We start from the raw sequence: 20,176 nt of genomic DNA, 5'->3' as shown, positions 1-20,176 counted from the left end.
GGAAACGGTATTTGCATTCAGCAGGAAATGCCGACATTTCCAGACGGGTTTTTCTCCGAGCTGGAGCGAAAAGCCAAAATTTAGTGTGGAGTGAAAGTTAAAACAAAATCCATGTGGACCTATCCGTCGGTTTTTCAACAATGGCAAATCTTTGGATCACACTGAATAATTCTAATATTAAATACAGCGTATGTAAATATCCTATCACTCTAATATTATGATTTAATTTGAAAGTCTAACCAAAATGAGACTTTATCAAAACAAACCGTGGCAATGTTCTCTAACAGGGAAGTTGGAATGATTCGTTTTGATCTTTTCCCATCAAAAAAATTCGTTTGCTTACGGATAAATATTCCCTTGAAAATTAATTCAGCTGTTTGCCGGAGTTAGGGAGCTGCCCATCATGCTGATCCACAGCATCTTGTTTCCTTGTGCTTCCCCATCTGTCTGTGTGCTCCTTTTGCCTCCTCCTTCTGTTTTGGGTGTAAGCAGTTTGGGGGCAGCGCCTATCTTTGTGTTCTGTCTGTACAGCACCTAGCACTGTGGAGCCTGTTCCGTGTGGGGCTCCTAGAACTACCATGATAGGAATTTATGCTAAGCATAACCATTACTGGAGCCCATTGGATCCAGTTCTCCTAGAGACTGGCTCAGTGTCTATCACCAGACCTTCCTTCCTCACTAAAGCATCTAGTCAAGAAACCCGACACAGATTGGCTCCTCCTGCCCTGGTCCCTGAAAGGAGAACTTGAACAGAGATTGGACGGATTTCTTCTGGCAATGCAGTTGTACCTGTGAGGTCTGATCACTGCTCCCTGTTTGCATCAAGAGGGCTAGGACAGCCTGCTTTGAATGTTTCCAGTCACCGCCGGAAACCCTGTTTAAAATGGATGTTCTCTGCCCAGCCAAACCCCCCAGCAGGCAGGCAAGCAGGCTACTGTAATGAGAACTGCTTAAAACGGCCCGCCCTGCATGTTCATCCAAGGCAAGGTTCTGTGTGATCTGTTGCCCGTTCTGTGCTAGTGTGGCTGAGTGGCCTTAACGTTATTTTAATGCATGAAGTTCATTTCATTCCGTGGTTTATTTTTCTGTTATTTATTAATGTTGCTCCCAAATCCTTCCAGCTCGAAATTCAGCTCTTCTGGAAGTGTCTTTCCTCTAGCAGCCAGGACTTCCGGCAGGTCTGTTGTAAAGTCCACGGGTTATAGCATCATTATCTATACCTACTATATTGCTATCAGTAATCAGACATGTTGGAAAATTAAGTGACTTCTGTCAATGTTGCAATACATTTCCTTTCCAAATTCATTCTTCATTATTAACGAATGCATGAATGAACACTGTGCCGTTTCCCTGTCCGCAGGAACATGGGCAGTTATGAAGTCTCACTAATTAGGAACAAATGTAATGCACAGTAATTGCTATTTGCCTAAAGTGGGCCTGATTCGGTGCTGATCTTGTGCAGAGCCCACTGAAGTAATATGTGCATGTAATACATCAGCTTAGTACTTGCAGTCCTATTTCTGTTTGTGTCTTGTGATGGTCACTAGGGGTGTGTCTAGACTACAGGGTTTTGTTGACAGAAGTTTTGTTGACAGATACTGTCAACAAAGCTTCTGTCAACAAAGAGCGTCTAGACTACAGCCAGTTCTGTCGACACAGCAAGCCGTGGACACAAAGGACAGTGTAGCTGCAATAATGTCTTCTATTGACAGAACACTGTCAACAAAAGGTGTTATTCCTCGTAGAATGAGGTTTACATACGTCGACAAAACTGCTGAGTTTTGTCATAACTCAAAGGCAGTGTGGACGCAGGTATAGTTTTGTCGACAAGTCCACTTTTGTTGACAAAATCCTGTAGTCTAGACACACCCTAGTAGTTGGATTCTTACACCATGTGCCACTCCTGGCATACACGCCTCCATTACATGCTGGGTTTTAAGTCATGACATGATCGTAGAATCCTAGGGCTGGAAGAGATCTCAGGAGGTCATCAGGTCCAGCCCCCTGCCCAAAGCAGGACCAACCCAATTAAATCAACCCAGCCAGGGCTTTGTCAAGCCGAGACTTAAAAACCTCTAGGGATGGAGACTCCACCCCTCCCTAGGGAACCCAGCCCAGCGTGTCACCACTTTTTTCTATGGAAAAGCCACTTGTAGAAAGTTATGAAAATATTATTAGCTTCTCCCTTTCCCCCTTCTTCCACTAGGGTGCATCTACCCAGCACCCTAAACTAGAAATAAGATACGCATTGTGCTATACAAATTGCATATCTTATTTCGATTCGGTTTGAAATTTGCCACGTCTACACAGCACCAGATTTCGAAATAGCGCCCTATTTCAAGGCAGCCCTCACCCCACGATCCGTCTCATTGAGCCTGGGTGTCCACCCAGCATCCAGGGTGCTTGTGGCTCTGCAGGGAACCAGGGAGAACTTTTCCGGGAGGTCCTAGCCCCTCTGTGCAGGCCCATAGGCCCGGCTGTTCGTTTGCACAGCATCACGGTCTCTGTGGGCAGAACTGGAATCCAGGGTTTGCGGCTCTGAGCTGGGCCAGCAAAGCACCCGCCCTCCACCGCGTCCTCACGATTCCAGGGCACGTGACCCCCTGGGCGGGCTGAGACCCCAGAACGTTACCTTGCGGGCTCACGTCTTCCCTACACACAGGGAGCTTGGGGGGTTTTCTTCAGTCCATCCTGAGAGAGATTAAAAAAAAGCAAACCCTCAACACTCCCCGCCCCCCCGAAAATCTATTCGACCTTCTCACAAAACGCCCCACCACAATGACAGGAAACGCTGCCTGGAGACCAAAGCCATTGCTTGCTCCAGCCCTTTCGTCTCAGCTTTGTTTTCTGAGCTGGGCACCGATTCACGCCTGCTTGGGATCCCCCCGCTCACGAGGGGCCCGATCCTCTCTCTGTGAGGCTCCCTCCTTTCACTGCAGTCGGCTGCATAGCGGGAAGCTTGATGTTACCTTTCGGTTACAGTGGGGGAGCAAATGCGCACCCCGTGTCCCATGGTCCTGGCTTGCCAGGCTCTGGGGATTCCTACAGCCTGGCACGTTCAGGCTGCTAGTAGAGCCAGGGTTCATCTTGGGGGGGGGGGGTTTGGAAAAGATCAGACCTCGCAAAACCATTCTTTGACCGGCCAGTTACATATTTTCAGGCCTTAATGGCGCAAACACCAGCACACATCTGAAATGACTTGTTTAATAAATTGCAGGGTTGGTTGTTTCCTTGCCAGCTCTGGGCTTGTTTTTTCTTTCTTTCAAGAAACGGCAACAATTATCAAGTCTGGCCAAATTTCTGACTCCTCTGTAATTACTAGTAACAAAGAGCACCTTTTTAGGGCTTCCTTTACTTGCTCTGTGTGAAAAAGAAAAGACATTCCAATTACCTCTCAGAAACAGGAGTGCGGGGGGGGGGGGGGGGGGCAAACAATTAAATTAAATGGTGCATGAATGCACTCATCACACACACACAGTAAACTGCACTTCGCTGAAGATAAATTGCTAGCTGTTTTGAGGAACTAAGACCTGAGAGCCACACAATAGGCAGAGAAAATGTTTCCATGGGGCTATTTGTAGAACTCATGGTACTTTAAGGAAGCCGTTCAAGTATGTGTGGGATTATTAGAATCATTCTGCTCTGTTTTCCGTAGTGTCAGACCTCCTCGGACCGAGTGAATGACATTTCGCTACCGCCAGGTAGTAGGTGATTTTCTCCCAAATTCATGGTTGGGGAAATTGAGGCACAGAATGGGACCTTGCAGAGCGGAGCCAGGCGCTGGTTTTTCCGAGTGAGTGGCCAGTATTTTAACTGCAAGGCCGCATCTCTGCACACGCTGCTGCCGTTCTAATGAAGAACAACAGTGGTCTTTGTTCATTTGATCCCCCCTTAGACTTAATGGGCCAGATCCCCAGTGGATGTAAATCCATGTTGCCCCGCTGGAGTTAGTGCAGCTGCGCTGACGGACACCGGGACCTGGAGTCCTGCAGCACCATACAGACAAGCAGGTGAATTTGGGCAAAAGCTTCTTTGTCAGATGAGCGTCCCCGGGTTCCCCACCCAAGCTGGTGCCCACATGAATTTGTTCATCCCCAAGAGGCGCCAGCACTCCAAACTCACCCGGCTCCCCTCTGAGACTGAGGCCTGGGTGACGACTGGCTCACGATGGCAGCCTGGTGAAATCATTAAATCAAACCAGACCAGCTACAAGCGGGGGTGCCTGGCAGGCGGCTATTTTGTTTGCCTGGGTGACACAGGCAAGCAATACGCCGGGCCATATGCTGGGCTGTAAGCCGGGTGGTGAGCTGGGCCGAATGCCAGGCCATGTGCCGGGCAGTACTCTGGGCGGTACACCGGCCCATATGCCGGGCCATGTGCTGAGCGGTGAGCTGGGCGGTACTCTGGGCGATTTAGCCGGGCTGACAAGCGTTGCAGGTGGTGCTGCACACATGCACCGCACACTTCCTCCGAAAGCCAAATGGAACGGTTTGTGCAGCAAGTCTCTCACCGTTGGCAGCAGCCGCAGGGCAGACGCAGCGGGGTAATCTCTGTGGCATCTGGGCTCAGTCAGGCTAAAAGGTGCAATCTGTGGCCTGTGTTGTACAGGAGGTGACCAATGGTTCCTTCTGGCCATAAACTCTATGAAAAAACTCTCTAAAGCTCCCTGCGCGGTGGGAAGGATAAGGTGGGTTCTGAGAAGAGCTGAAAGTAGCTGCATGGAGAGTAAGAGGGATGTAGCAAGGAATCTAGTCCAGGGACCTGTTTGGGAAGAGCTTGTGTTTCAACTGAACTTTGTTCTGAGATGTTCTAGTTCCCCCCTCCCTCCCCATACTCACCTTGTTAGTGAAATATTGCAGGAGAGACTGTCCCCATTGTAATGTTTCTTCATGCAGTATATTATTTAATTACTAGATGTCTATCGATGTTGTATGGCATTCCAGGCAGGGTGTGGTCCCTGGTAAACATGGGAAACAAAGGTAGAACTCAAGCCATGGGGAAGAAAGCAGCTTTGTAGCTTCTGCTGCTTTCTTTAATAATCACCTCCTGTTTAGGGTAGACTGTGATCCCATATGTTGTGTTATGCATGAGCTTGCCAGCCTCATTTTTCCAGCCAAAGGGATCCTTATCTGAAAGCTTATTCCGAACCAAGCTGGAGCCTGCAGAAGTACCAGGAACTTGCTTTCACTTTCTTGCAAATTGTCCTCCCATCACACCCCACACAGGTGAAGGGAGAGAATGGGACTTATAAAACCTGTGGGTGTCTTGTGACCCATGGGGGAATCCAGTAGACTCTAGGGCCTTTGCTGTACTCTGTGGACTGCCCCCCATCCATAGCCGCATGGTTCCTCCATCAGCTGTGCTGCCAATGTCCCCTCCCCCAGCTCCCGCTCCCGCGAGTGGGGTGTTGTGAGCGACGATGCCAGTAAAGAGCTGCCGGTTGGTTTTCTCTTTTTTCTGCAAGGAAATGGCTGCTTGTGTCGCCAGAGGGGCCCAGGGAGAACAGGGCTCCGCCGCCCAGCCCAGCCATGCGCCCCCTTGCTCTGGGCAGCCCCGAGCCCAGTGCCTTCGTGTGCATCCGGGAGCGGGAAAGAGGGCACGCGTGGGCCAGCGCTTCTCTGGCGGCTTTCGGCCCGATTCAGCGCCGCCCTGTGGAGGTCGGTGGAGGGGAGAAAATGGGTCTTTCTGCTAGACGTGCCCCACGCCGCGTAGAGCCAGGATGAGATTGGGGAGCACTGGCTGCTGCTTTACCCTGGGGGAATGGTGCGCAGCGTTGGTACGAACCTGGAGAAGGATCGTTCATGGGGGGGGCTGTTTCTGATTTCAGCCTCGGACTACAGGAAGCTCGTGCCAGTGCGGTACGTTTCCAGATCTTTATCTTGGCAAAAGATTGTTTCTCAGGGGGATGAATGCAACTTGAGCTCGAAACGTTTACGTGTAACGTAGAGCAGGCGAGTTGCTTCGATGCTCCTGGGGGTTGCAGTTTGGGGTATTGTCGGGGTGGGGGGGGCTCAGTTTCTTCTGACCCAGAGTCAGATTAAAAACACAAACGTTGCACAGATTGAACGGGAATTGTGACACCCGGGAAATGCGGGTGGGGAGAATCAGACATAAATGATTTGGAACCTGCCATTTCGCAGATGACTGTGTATAGAAAATTGCTACACTTGGTTCTAATTTAACGTATGCAAAGTATTTAAAAATACGGGATCCAGCCTCTCATCAGAGGAGGATGGAAGAAGAAACCTAGAACAACAGGTGCTCACTTCCCTGTTAATTCTTAACTCTGCAGCGTTCTCAGCTCCACTGAGGATGGGCGCTGGACCCTGGCGATTCTCATTTCTTACCCCGGCAAAGCCCCTACCGAAGGGGGCTGGGCATGAAATAGTTTTCCCATCTTGCAAGAATTTTTGAGATTTTGAATTTTTCCCCATCTCAAATCAGAACAAAAACCTCAACATTTTTCACCAACTGATAAGCCAAAAAAAATTCATTTGGGTCAATCAAAACATTTTATTTGGAATTTTACCTTTCATTTCTTGTGTCCAACTTTTTTTTTAACCTTTTTTTGGGGCTACATGTTCTAACATTTCTAAGCAAAAAGTCCACTCTCACGCCAAACTTTTCTCTTAGAAAGGGCATTTTGACAATTAGGAAACATTTTAGAAGATAAAGAGCGACCAGCCTGGGTCAGACCAAAGGTCCATCTAGCCCATGTTAAGTGACTGCGTCTGACAGCCAATTTGGCTGCCTCAAGATGTCTTTAGTGAGCTATCTCCTGTCTTCTTGGCAGGGGCCTGGAAGTTCCTGCCTCGCTTCCTTGTCTCTCTTGCTCTTTAATGTGGACAAACGACCGGCAAAGGAGACGGTGCGGACTGACCTTTGCTGCCTTTTCCACGTGGGGTTTGCATAAGACGCTGCCAAATCTATTGTCGTGACACCCCCTCGCCACTGAATGCGTCCAGCTTTACGCACTGCTCTGGCAGAATGCTTAAGCGTGTGCTTAAACGTGAGCATGCCAACAGTCCTGTTCACGCCGCTTATTTGAATGAGCCATCGGAAGTGTTTTGCCGGACAGGAGTCTTGTTAAGTAGCCGCTGTTGCCATCTTGTGCAGATCAGCCCAAATGGGCCCTGTTCGGAGGATCTGCCATTTGCATTGTGAGTGCGCTCAGTTCTGGATCAAAGGTAGAGGCCTGGTTCCCCTCGTGACGGCAGTGGGGTCAATCAGGAGTCATGACGTCCGAGGGGATCCTAGCTGAGGCTACGTCTACACTGCAACGTTATTTCGAAATAGCTTCGTCCACGCAGCCGGCGGTTATTCCGACCTCCTGTCGAAACGCTGGCGAGCTGGAGGATGTCTGGCTCCGACTGCCCCCTCATTGCACGAGGAGTAAGGGAAGCCGGAGGACGAGCTCTGCATTTCCAAAGCAGTGCTGTGCAGGCGGCACCGACATGCGAAGGAGGCCGCACGATGGCTCGGAACATTACTTGGTTTGGATTGGAGGGTGTAGGACAAAATGCCGCCGGCACAAAAGCAGCCAGAAGAGCCTGCTCCATCCAGAGACACGTCTGTCCGCCCGGGGGAGGCAGGGCCGGCCGGAAGGAGCAGGGAAAGAGTTAAAGGGCTTCCCAACAATTACAGGCTACAGACCAGTCGGCTGGTTTTAAGTTCAGCTAATCAGCACCAGGCCATGTAGAATGAACATCTCTCCCACTGTTCTGATTTCAGACAGTAAAGCCCTACTGTAAATGCAACATATCTCTCTGCTCCCTGCCAGCTGGCCCGGGGCCAGCGTATTTCCTTCCAAAAGGGATATTTATTTCCACCCCTTTATAGGCAGCCATTCATCACAGACCACCACTGGCTAAAAAATCTTCATAATTTATCATCAACCTCCCCCCCCCCCCCAATATTATTTCCCATTGGTTGTTAAAGTCCGTGTAAATCTTCCGGCAGAACGGGCGGGCTGAAGGGCCTCGCGACACTTTCTTCTCTCTTTCAAGGCTGGAAAAAGACAGTAGCAGCAGTGTCTGGAGAAGCCAGGAGGAAGCCAAAGCAAAGACTCAGCGTGACTGATTCTCTTTCCAAATGGCGTAAGCAGGCCGGCTTCAGACATGGGAAGAATGACTTATCTGTGGTGGGCTATGCTCGCAGGCAAAGGGACTCGGGGATGCTCTCCCCCTTCCCTTGAACTTCTCAGCCCAAGGTGGGTTCTGGGTAGAAATCAGTCCCGCCATTGTTAGTGCGTGGGCGCCTGCCAGTCACGCCCGGTCCCCGCGCGGTCGGAGGGGGGACATAGCTCAGCCCTGCTCAGGCAAGTCCTTTCGAATCAAGCCCGTGTCTCCACTGCGTCCAGTGGTGGGGTTGTGCAACCAGGGCTCAGACTGCCGGGAGGTTCACCCCAGGCAGGGGCCAGCACGACGCCGGGGCCAGTGATGTGCCAGTTTTGAGGTGCTAGCTGGGGCAGCGTCCTTGCACGGGCTCTTTGCACAGGGATGAATTCCAGCCAGTGGTGAGCACCTGCCTCGTGAAACCAACAGAGCATCTGACAGAGCCGGGCCCGGAGCAGAGGGAGGGAGGGTCCTTAATTTGCCATGTTCACGTCTAAGCATTAGGATTTGCTGCAGGTGTTTTCACAAGGCCTTTGTGTAAGGGCATCTCAGAGGAGAACATCTCTCGGGGGAGGGGGGGCGCCCTTTGCGACGCCTCTATTTAAGGAAGGACGAATAAAGAACTTGTCCACAGACCATGCCTCAGGTAAAGCCATGTCAGTTTAGCACAAGTCAGTGAAGCTCACTCACGTTGCAAGTGAGCAGGCGGCTGCACTAGTGACGCTCATGTTGCAAGTGAGCAGGAGGCTGCACTAGTGACGCTCACGCTGCAAGTGAGCAGGAGGCTGCACTAGTGACGCTCACGTTGCAAGTGAACAGGAGGCTGCACTAGTGACGCTCACGTTGCAAGTGAACAGGAGGCTGCACTAGTGACGCTCACGTTGCAAGTGAGCAGGAGGCTGCACTAGTGACACTCACGTTGAAAGTGAGCAGCAGGCTGCACTAGTGACACTCACATTGCAAGTGAGCAGGAGGCTGCACTAGTGACACTCACGTTGCAAGTGAGCAGGAGGCTGCACTAGTGACGCTCACGTTGAAAGTGAGCAGCAGGCTGGGGTTTTTTCTTACCTCCCCACCTCATGCTTCTTAGCAGAAACCAGGAAAACGAAGCACAAAAGTCCTGTGCGTCCCGCCCTTTCCTGAAAAAGCCAAAATATTTAAAAAGTTGACACTGACCGACTTCAGCTTCAGGTTAGAAAAACTCTCTCCCCTCGACCAGCTCCACCAGCGTCCTTGCGGATGGGAGGGCACACGGAATGACTGTGGCATCCGAACTCCAAAGTCAGAGAGAGAGGAATGTGTCCGACAGTTCCCTGCCCTTCCCAGGGGTAGCGGCACCTCCCTTCGACATGGGTGCAAGCCAAACCCGAGCATGGGTCGCCAAATGGCTCCTGTCTTGCTAATGGGCCGAACCAGAAACCGCACCGCGGAGCTTTGGAAACACACAACACCCGGATTGGGATTTTGAGCGTGGAGGTCTAGTCCTGCCTTTGATCTAACACAGACTCGAGGGCTTGCTGTGTTCCGCAGTAGCACAGAGACGTTCAAAACAAGGGGGACTTGGCGTCTTAGCGATCTAGGAAAATGAGATGCTTGTGTAGACCCCGGGGGAGACCCCCCACACGCACGCGAAAAGTTCCAATCAGGGAGTTCCTGAAGTCTTGTCAGTTTCCAAAGTTCTAACAGAGGAGAAGGGCTCATTTCGCCTTTGAAAGGCTTTAATGCAGAAAGCATGTCTTTGCAGCACAGCTCGAAGGGCTACAGTTTCATGGCTCACGTACAGTATTTCACTGTCGCCATTCCAAGAAAACACCCAGAGCTTCCAACGTGCTTTCTATTATTGATCAGAGTGTCAGATTCACGTCAATTCTTTCATATGGAAAATATTCAATGGCCTTGGTTTTGTTTGATGTAGTGATACTGATCTGCATAGAAGTTAACCTGTCATGGTTAATATCATGCTGGATATCAAAGCTACCTGACTAAGAAACTGCGTCTGTCTTTAAAAACTTCTTCCCTGTTGACAAAAGGCAGATCAAGTCAGTAGCTGTCTGTGTTTTGTTACATCAGGGCTTAACATTTCCATAAAGACATGAGTCACCGTTTACTTGTGTTTGGTTCAGAATATCAGGGCTAAGCTGGAGCAGACAGCTGGGTGACCTCTGAAAGCCAAATGGTATCACCTGGTATCACCTATTTCATGGCAAAATACACCCCAGCAAAGCAGTGTTGGGTTCTGTATGCAAAAGACTCAACCCCTCTTGGGACTCAGTTCTTAGACCCTGATCTAAAGCTCTCAGAAGTGGATGGAAAGACCTTCGCTGATTTCAGAGGGCTTCAGGCAAAGCCCAGAATTTTCAGAGCCTGGAAATTCCCTTCCTTGTCTGTCCAGTGCAGCACTGCGAGCGTGGCCGTGTGGGTTTCCTTTGTGTGTGCAGTGTGGTTAGGTGGCGAAGGGCTTTCATCAAATGAGCCGCTGCAGAAACGAAAAGCTGAGGCCGTTCTCATGAAAGAAGCACGTTCCGAGTGACTCCACTCTTGCCTGGCAGTCACAGTCTGACGTTCCCAGCTCTAGTGACAGGAAGTGCCAGCAGCACAGGGTGTGCAAACCCTGCTTCTTGTTTTGGGCTTTTTTTAACTGCCGTGCCTCGTTCTTCGGTTTGTTTTGCACGTTTGGGCCCTGCTGATAGGAACGGAGCTAAGCCTCCTCGCAGACTCTCGCTAGCGGGCCCAAAGAGCAGCACAGAGTCGGCCAAGTCACCTTGCTTTAACACTGCCAGTTTCCTGGAGCAGGTGGACCCTGGTGTTCTGCTCGGCTTACACTTTCCGCAAGTGAGCACTGATCGTAGGTGCCGCCGTTGGTAGGGGGATGGGACTCATCTTAAGACCTAACGAGGCCAGGTTTTCAGAGAGCAGGTGCTGAATGCTGTCTGGAAACCAGCCCTTTGTCCGATGCTGAAGTGAGCTCCCCAGAGTCACGAGCCCCGTCTAAAATATCCTACGAAGCCAGGACACGCCCCTCCTGCGCCGCTCCCCTGGCCAGCACGAGAGCCCACACGTGGCGGACACCAGGCGTGTTGCGTAGTGCACGGCTGGAGGGGAAGCCAGTGTGCCCTGTCAGCCCTCCTGCTGGGGATTTTCACTTCTTCTGGGGACGCACGTTTGCACATGCCCTGGTGCACACACACGTGTGTCCTACACGTGGATGGAAAAGATGAGAAGGGAAATTGAAGCCGACACAGTGTTTCGGGGATGAGCTGTGTAAGGACCTGTACAGAATAGATTAGACCCTTTTCACTCCCGCACGGTGTGGGATCCACTTGAACCATTTTGCCTTCTGGCTGCCCTGTACTAGCTTGATGTTGCTGTTTGGGTCCACAAGCCGGCAGGAGAATGCGGGGCAGGGAACAGATGTAGGAAAGAGCCATTGACTTTTTGAACGGAAATATTTGTATTCCTCCTGCTATTGAGTTCCTCTCCCTGGTATTGTTAACACACCCAGATGTCCCTTTTATGACACATCTCAGGAGTTGGTGCTATTCCCATTGGTTTCAGAGGCAGCTCTGGCAGCTTATTGGGTTGCTGAATTTGGACCTTTAAACTAAGGGTGTGTCTACACTGCACCGTTATTTCACGAGAACTAGCGTTCTTTCGAAATAACAGGGTGAGCGTCTACGCAGCCATTCCGTTATTTCAAACAATTTTGTTATAACGGGCGGCTTATTCCAAAACCTGTAAACCTCATTCTCGGAGGAATAGCGCCTGTTCCCAAATAGCTATTTCGAAATACGGCCTGTGTGGACGCTCCGCTGCTGCCATTTCGAAATGGCCCCTCCCCTCGCCCGTTCCAAGTGATCCCTCCCCACTGCATCCCGGGGTGCTGTATCGAGGTAGCGCGTCTCCCTTCGGGGAGCCGGCCTTGGACGCGGTTTGAGGCTTCCCTGCTGTGTAGACGCGCTGTTTCAAAATGAGCGTGTGGTGTAGACATGCCCAGTGCGGCCAGGGCCCCTCACAGCACGAGGCTCGAGTTTAATAACTATGAACCCCCAGAGACGGGCTTTCCAATGAGCTTTACAAAATGAGGCTCGGACGCCGCGCTCAGACCCCACCAGGAACACAGCCTGAGAGATGCCCTGCCTCTAGGCCTGGGGGGTTCACGCCCGGAGCCGCAGCAGTGTGCAGCCTGCGCATGGGAGACCAGCCAGTGCGGGACAGCAAGCGAGTGGCCGGGGCCTGGGGGAGCGGGTCTCCTTTTTCTTGGCTGGAAATTGTAACTTGCGACGCTCTAGTCTAACCAGACGTGGGTGGGGGCGGGGGAGGGGAGGAGTAAATATGGGCCAGTTAATTTGAGGCCGTTAAGCAGCAGGAGTGTCCCTTTTAAAAAACCAGGGGGGTCCTGCAGGCGCATGGCCCTGTGCGCACCAGGGTGCGTGCTGCCTGCATTCTGCGGACGTTTGCTAACGTGCTTTGGTCTGGCCCCATTCGAAAAGGACGAGGTCAGAGCCCACGAAGGCACCGGGCACATTCAGGGGCATCTGCACCGCGGCAGCTTCGTGGGAGATAGCTCGTGCCCCCACTGCCCCGGGTCTGCTGCCCTCGGCAGCTGCCTTGCTTGTTTGTGCCTAGAACAGCCCCGTGTAGAATCTGTGGAAGAGGCACCACCCATGCCCCGACTGAGGGTACAGCCAGCCCCTCCCCAAGTCCCTGATAGCTCCGCCACAGGTCGCCGGGTGACCTTGGGCAAGTCACTTCTGCCTGTGGCTCTGTTTCCCGTCCTACTCTTGCTGTTTAGATTGTAAACTCTTTGGGATAGTGACTGTCTTTTATTGTGTGTCCGTACAGCGCCTAGCACAGCAGGGCCTGACCTCAGGCAGGGGCCTCGACCTGTGGCCGCGATAGCAGTAATCAGACCAACCTGTCTATTGCGGCACCGTTCTCACGTTGTGTTGACAAGGGGTCTGCAGCCAAAGGGTAACTCATTCAATCTCGGATTTTCTCGCCATGTTTCAGGGCACAGACAAAAGCTAGAAGACCAAACCAAGCCCTTCACAGACCGCTATTCCGAACTGGAACGCCTGCGCCAGTCTATGAGAGTTACCCCAACAACTCCCAGCCCCCGAGGATCCTTGAGCGCCCCAGGCCACTTTGGGTCACAGGCTCAGACTCCAATACAAGGTAACCAGGTTGGGTTCATTGGCACTCCCCTGCCTTGACACTCGGGTTCCTTAGCTGACTCGCACAAAGCCACCCAGGTTCTGCCGGGAATCCTCCTTGCCCAGGTCACGAGAGGAGGAATTCTCGCTCCCTGCCCCCACGTGGGAGGGGCCTACGGTCCCATGTGGGAGGGGCCTACGGTCCCACGTGGGAGGGGCTACGGTGCTGTTGGGCAGATGGCAAGGCTGAGAGTTCAGAAAGGACCCAGCACAGGTTAAAGGCGGTTGGAGCAGGAAGGGGTCTGTTTCCCTGCACCAGCCCCTTTTAACCCCGAGCCTCAGACCCCCTCATGATGGGAGGTCACTTTCCATGAGAATGGGCCCCGTGCTGGGAGTTTAATGTGGTGTGTTTGTTATTGGTCATGGGACGAATGCCTTTGCCTGCTTAGGCAGCAGATTGGTGGGGGGAGAGCTAGGCATGTACTTTGAGTAACTTTTTAGCATGAGTGCACCTGTGTGTTTAGGCTGCAACGCATGGGCCAGCAGGCGTGTATTATAGGCTATGAGATATTCGGAACAGTGTCCTGTCTCCTTGATTTATACATATGCCAGGTCTGCAGGAGAACTCCCCACCCAACACACACACTCAGGGGTTCCAGCAACCATCAGTCATGAGCGACACAGCTAGATCTCAAGGGCTTGCTTGTGAATCTGCATCAAAGGTGTCTGCAGGGAAGATGCAGGAATCACGGCTTATGCCTAGCGATAGTGAACCTGGGGATGGCAGCGTGTGTACTCAGCCTGCATAGATTTGGGGTTTCAGCGCTAAATTGGGCCGTGCATTTGACAGTAGACTGCCCTGCACTGCAGCCACCCTTCCCTTAATGTTCTGCCATGCGAGGTAAATTTTATCCCACCTCTTACTTCTATAATCACATCATTTTCCCCAGCGGAAGTGACATATGAAGTACTCCATGCGCTGAGGGAAAAGCAAAATTATATTTTAGCTAAGATTTTGCTACAATTTTTTTTGTCCAAAGATCAAATTGCTGATGATAACATTTACATTTCAAATTTTTTGGATGGAGCACATTTTAAAAAAGTGTTTAAGTCCCATTTTCAAAAGTGACTTAAGTGCTTAGGCCCAAACTCTCAAAAGTATTTAGATGCCAAACTCCCATAAAAACCAGTGTAAGTTAGGAGCCTACATATCTCTGAGGAGCAGGGATTTAGGAGCCTAAATGTCATTGACAGTAAATGAGACTTAGGCACTGAAGTCACTTAAGCACTTTTGCTCCAAAGCCGGTAAATAAACAAAACAAAATTAGGTGAAAATTATATTTAAATTATTTTAATTACAATTCTAATTTTTTTGGACCAGCTCTCCTTGGAAAAAGATTAGTATCTGCTCGACAGGAACACTGGCAAGTAGGTTTAGAACATTATATACATTTGATTAAAAAGGGGGAAAGTTTTAGAGACCTAATTGACAGTGTGCTTTCACAATTAAAAAAAGATGCACTGTATACATATATAAGTATAAGTTGAACCTCTTTAGTCTGGCACCCTGAGGACCTGACCGGTGCCAAAGAATTTGCCAGACCACAGCAGGTCAATATGGTCTAGCAGCATCCCCAGCACCTCCACTGTGTACTGGGCTCTGAGAAGACATTGAGGGGTAAATCAAAGCTAAACAGCAGCACAGAACCCTGAGAGCCAGGACTGGGGGCTGCAATCAAACTTTATGGGACCACAGGAAACTTGGCCACACCCACGATAAATGGAACATCCGGCTCACTAAAATCCTGCTGGGCCACGGACGTTGCCAGACCAGAGAAGTCCAACCTGTATTTAACGCCTGCCATGTTCCTCTGTTGCAAACCCAAACATAGTGGTTTTGGGCAAGTGCCTGACTCAGCTCAAAGTGAAACTGGCCAGGACAATTTCACTGAAATGCAAAAGGTCATTTCCTGTTTGTTACCCGGAGGGCTAGAGAAGGTGGAAACACCCGTGTCCAGTGACGTGGGGGTCAGTTTGCAGCTACTTCATTGATGTGAATAATGTTGATAACTCTGGGCTGGTCCCGGTGTAGGCAGGAGCTAAATCTGTTTTTAATGTTTTATCTTGAGAGGATCCTTTTGACTAATAAAGCCCCCTCCCAAAGACACGTGTTACTGACATCATCGGTTTTGCCCGAGCCATTAGAATTCAGCCCTTCCAGAATAATACAGGAGTTAACAGGCCTGTGCATTTTCTCATGTCTTGGCACGTTCCTAGGTCGCATATATGAGAAGATGAAGCATGAGAAGATGCCACAGGTTGGGAGGGGCAAGGAGGAGATGCTAGAATCTATTTTACGGCATTTCCACAGCTCTCATTGTTGTGGCAGTCGCACTCTGCCAAGTATTTAGCTTCACGGCACTGCTGTGCAGTAGGGCAAGGTCATTATTCCCATTGGCTAGATGGGAAACTGAGGCACAGAGAGACCAAATGAAGTGCCCACGGTCATGCAGAGAGGCAGTGGAGAGCCAGCAATTGAACCCACGTCTTTCCAGTCCCTGACTGCTGCGAAATCCTTCCTCTCTGGGATACAGTCGGACTGCTCCTGTGTGTGACTGCCAGTTGTCAACAGGGACTGAGTGCATCTTCCTTTTGGACCATAAATAGTTAATGAGCATCTGAGTGCCATGGTCCTGTCCTGGGAAACTTGGGGAATCACAGAATCCTAGAACACTGGAACCAGAAGGGAACTCGAGAGGTCATTGAGTCCAGTCCCCTGCCCTCTTGGCAGGACCAAGCACCAAGCAGGTGTCTGTCCAACCTGCTCTTCAGTATCTCCAGAGATAGCAGAGATTTCACAACCTCCCTGGGTAATTTATTCCAGTGTTTCACCACCCTGACAGTCAGGAAGGCATGCCCAACCTAAACCTCTCCTGCTGCAATTTCAGCCCATTGCTTCTTGGCCTATCCTCAGCAGTTAAGGAGAACAAATTTTCTCCCTCCTCCTTCAAACACCCTTTTAGGTACTTGAAAACCACTATCTTGTCCCCTCTCGGTCTTCTCCTTTCTAAACTAAACAAGCCCAGTTCTTTCAGTCTTCCCGCATAGCTCATGTTTTCGAGAATCTAGACCTTTAATTATTTTTGTTGCTCTTCCATGGACCCTCTCCAATTTCTCCACATCTTTCTTGAAATGCGGTGCCCAGAACAGGACACAATCCTCCAACTGAGGCCTAATCGGCGCAGAGCAGAGCGGAAGAATGACTCTCGTGTCTTGCTCACAACACTCCTGTTAATGCCTCCCAGTATCATGTTTGCTTTGTTTGCAACAGCGTCACACTGTTGACTCCTATTTAGCTAGTGGTCCACTGTAACCCCTAGATCCCTTTCTCCTCCCAGACGGTCGCTTCCCATTCTGTGTGTGTGAGACTGACGGTTCCTTCCCACGTGGAGCACTTTGCATTGGTCCTTGTTGAACTTCATCCTCTTTACCTCGGACCATTTCTCCAGTTTGCCCAGATCGCTTTGAACGTTGTCGGAGCATCACCAGCCACAGAGCAGGGGACCAATAGGGATTAGAATAGCCACATTCGACTGTCACCTGAGTGGCCCGGCACAGGGCCCCCTACGTGGGCTCTGCCTGCTTGGAGTTGCACCCGGAACTTTTGTGCCGCAACCGTTGCTTGCTCTAGTCCCCTGAGGATCCCTGTGCTGGGTTCACTTGTACTGGCTCCTGCCCTTTCCTCCTTCCCCAGGCCTTGGCCACACGCGGACCGTGCCAGCTCCCTCCCATGCCGCCAGGCTGCCTGCCCTCACCTGCTCCTGCCCGCGAATTGCGGAGGGAGTGAGCGCATGGCCCGGAGCCTGCCCTTAGCAGAGGCTCATGGAGCGACTCTGGAGCTAGCGCTGGGGGGAATGTAGTGCACAGTCTGGCCCACTGAACAAGCCTTTCACTGAGGCCACCCCATCAAACGACCCTCCTGAGTCAAATGGTCTGATCTCAAAGCAGAAAACCGCCCAGGAAAGGGAGCAAACAACCATTTCTGGCGGCCGGTGAGGAAGCGCACAAGGAATCCGCCCGAGGCCAGAGAGCCAGACTCTTCACCCACTGACGCCGCTGAAACGCCGCCCATTTCAGTAGGGCCGGTGCTGGAGAGGAGAGAGGCTGTGTGCAACCTCCCTTGTCACCCGTCTGCTTTCGCTTGGCCCAGTGTGAATGCTACTGGAGCGAGGCGCGGCTCTGGGTTTACACCAGAGTACCCAAGATCACAGTCTGGCTCTGGAGTGTGCCAGGAAGAGAGGCAGGAGCATCAGCTGGTCTGTGGAGCCGCATTGCTCCTCACACTTCAGCAGAGCTGAGCTCAGGCGAGGATCTGGCCTGATACCTCTCGAGTAAGTCCTGTGAAATCTGAGGTTTTAAAATCCTGGCTCTCCCATGCATTGTGTGAAACGCCAAACTAGCATCAGATGGGTTTGAATTTTTCCCCTCATTATGGGGCATGCACAGACAGGGCTCCATGCTGCTACATTTCTCATCTTTGTTTCTTTTCTATTTTTTAGGTCTTTACCTTGCGGGTTTTGTCTCATAGCTAGAATAGTTTGAGCAGCCTCCAAAAATTAAACACCCGGGCTGTGTCTAGACTGCATCCCTTTTCCGTAAAAGGGATGCAAATTAGACACATCGCAATTGCAAACGAAGCGGGGATTTAAATCCCCCTGCTTCATTTGCATAAACATGGCTGCCGCTTTTTTCCGGCTCACGGCTTTGCCGGAAAAAGCACCAGTCTAGACGGGGATCTTTCGGAAAATAAAGCCTCTTAAAAAAAGGAATAAGGAATCTTTCGGAAAAGGCTTTTATTTTCCGGTTTGGGGTTTGGGGTTTTGCAGTATTTTCTACCTTGGTAGAATTGCCCTGTGACTCGCCCAGACAGACCTCGGGCAGCCTCCCCCTCGCGCCAAAGACCATGACGAAGCGAAGTGGAGCATGATTTATGCAGGTCCTTGCAGCGTTTCCTCTGGCTCCCTGGGGCCCTGGGCCTAGGGGCTTCATGGCTGAGTCACTGCAGCGTAACCGACACGGGTCTCGCTCGAATCCGTTGTGGCAAGGACAGGCGTGGGGGTGGGGCGGCTCCTTGGAAAACAAGAAACATTGTCACCGTCCTGCTGGGTGGCTCAGAATTGTTCCCGGGGTGGCTGCCTGGTTGCCGGTGTCAACCCCAAATTCGGCTCCCAGCCCACTGGTGCAAATGGGACGCTTTCCGTTGACTTGGCTGGGAGGGGGCTCAGGCTGGAGGCCCGTGGCATGGGTGGTAGCTTTTAAAGGCACCAAGCAGCCCCAGCTGATCTCAATGGAAGCTGCTCCGGACCAGTGAGAACTGGGTCCACAGCGCCTAGCACATCAGAGTGCCGCCTTCCAAGCTATTAGCTGGGGAAACTGAGGCATGGAGCAATGTGTTGCCCAAGGTCACCCAGTAAATCGGTGATAGAGCCAGGAGGAGAGCCCGCGCCTTCTGCGCCCCAGGACTGTCCTTCCACACGACCCGGCGAGGGCGGGTAGTGCAGCCAGAGCCACAGGGGGAGGGCTCATAAGCCAAGAAGTTCACCTGCTTAGAAACAGTCCCTGGACAAAGCCCTGTGTCCAGTCGCAGCTCACTGGGCGTGGCAGAGCAGGGAACCCGGGTTAGGCACCACAACTCCGTGCAGGCCTGTGTCTCAGGGTGCCCCCACCCTACCTGTCCAGGGCAGGCCAGCAGGGTCCCTTTTCCTTTTCCTATGTTGAGATAAACTCCCATCGGGCATGACACTGACTGAATTATAACCAGTAACCCCCTGGTGTAAATGCACTTAAACCAGTTTCACCCCAGCTGACAGGGGTCTGGATTACTTTGGCCCTTTGCAAACCTAACTTTAAGGCCTCGCTTCCTTTAGCGGGTGAAGCCAATGCTGAGCGCTTCGGAGAATCCGGGGGGTGCAGCTACATTCGGGGTTCACCAGACCAGCTGGATTTCAAATCCCTCGAGTTAAACCCGTGGTAATTTTTCAAGTGTAGATGAGGAATGAATTGAATGGGGAGGCTGCGGAATCTGCATCATGGGCGATGTGTAAGAGCAGGTGAGACACACACCTGCCAGGGACGCTCTAGATGGTGCTTGGTCCCGCCGTGAAGGCTGGGGACTGGACTTGACGGCCCTTCTCGGCATCGTATTCTGTGACTCCCCGGCCACAGCAGAATGATTTACTGTGTGCAGTGGGGAATAGCAGAGCACCCACACTAGGCTTTGTGTTGCTACTGGTGGTGCACATTTGCACTTGCCTTGGTGCACATAAAATGTAATCCACACAGAGATGGGAGAAAGCTGCCCATGAGTGGAAAAGATTCGAGGACCCATTGCCTGCTCGTAGCTGGTGTTTCCTGCATGGGTTTCACTACAAAAGGAGCTTGGCCTTGCTACATTGCTCAGGGCTGTGGAAAATGTCGCACTCTGAATGCTGTGATTAGGTCAACCAACCCTCCCTCCCCGGCCACATGTAGATCGGCTGAGTCAACTGGAGAATCCAGCCATTCACCCGGCTCCCACTGCTCAGGAACCTGGATTAACCACGTCAGTGGGTGACCTCCTGGCGGTGAGCAAGCGTCTACAACCGGCACCGCGGCGGTGCTGTCGCTTTAGTGGCAGTAGCATAGGCCCAGCTCAGAGGTGCAGCGAGGCTGTTCTGAGGTTAAACTGAGACTCAGCAAATACATGGAGTTTCTGCTCCCTAGTCCGCCAAGAGCCCGCTGAGACCGACTGACGGTCTCTTTAAAATGGCTGTTTCTGAATGGAGACAAACACTCTACCCTGGGCAGCTGCACAGCGGTTTCCAAAGGAAGTTAGGCAAGCCGTGGTGGGAAGAAAACAGAGGGTGGGCT

The 20,176-nt window shown here is 51.6% G+C and overlaps 1 protein-coding gene across 4 annotated transcripts in view; it reads left to right on the top strand.

Moving 5' to 3' along the window:
- The window catches only part of RUNX3 (RUNX family transcription factor 3), a 99,236-nt gene that overhangs the window by 66,330 nt on the left and 12,730 nt on the right, over nt 1-20,176 (top strand). For 2 of the 4 annotated variants that reach the window (XM_075908529.1, XM_075908530.1), the window contains exon 6: nt 13,125-13,289. The exons of the other annotated variants lie outside the window; for them this stretch is intronic. In XM_075908529.1, coding sequence (XP_075764644.1) covers nt 13,125-13,289 — 165 coding nt within the window. The remainder of the gene's footprint in view (nt 1-13,124; nt 13,290-20,176) is intronic. 4 annotated transcript variants of the gene reach the window in all.

The sequence above is a fragment of the Pelodiscus sinensis genome, chromosome 25, assembly GCF_049634645.1.
Source record: "Pelodiscus sinensis isolate JC-2024 chromosome 25, ASM4963464v1, whole genome shotgun sequence".
NCBI classification, from domain to species: Eukaryota; Metazoa; Chordata; order Testudines; family Trionychidae; genus Pelodiscus; species Pelodiscus sinensis.
Note: the sequence above shows the minus strand (reverse complement) of the source record. Positions and strands in the feature narration are given on the sequence as shown.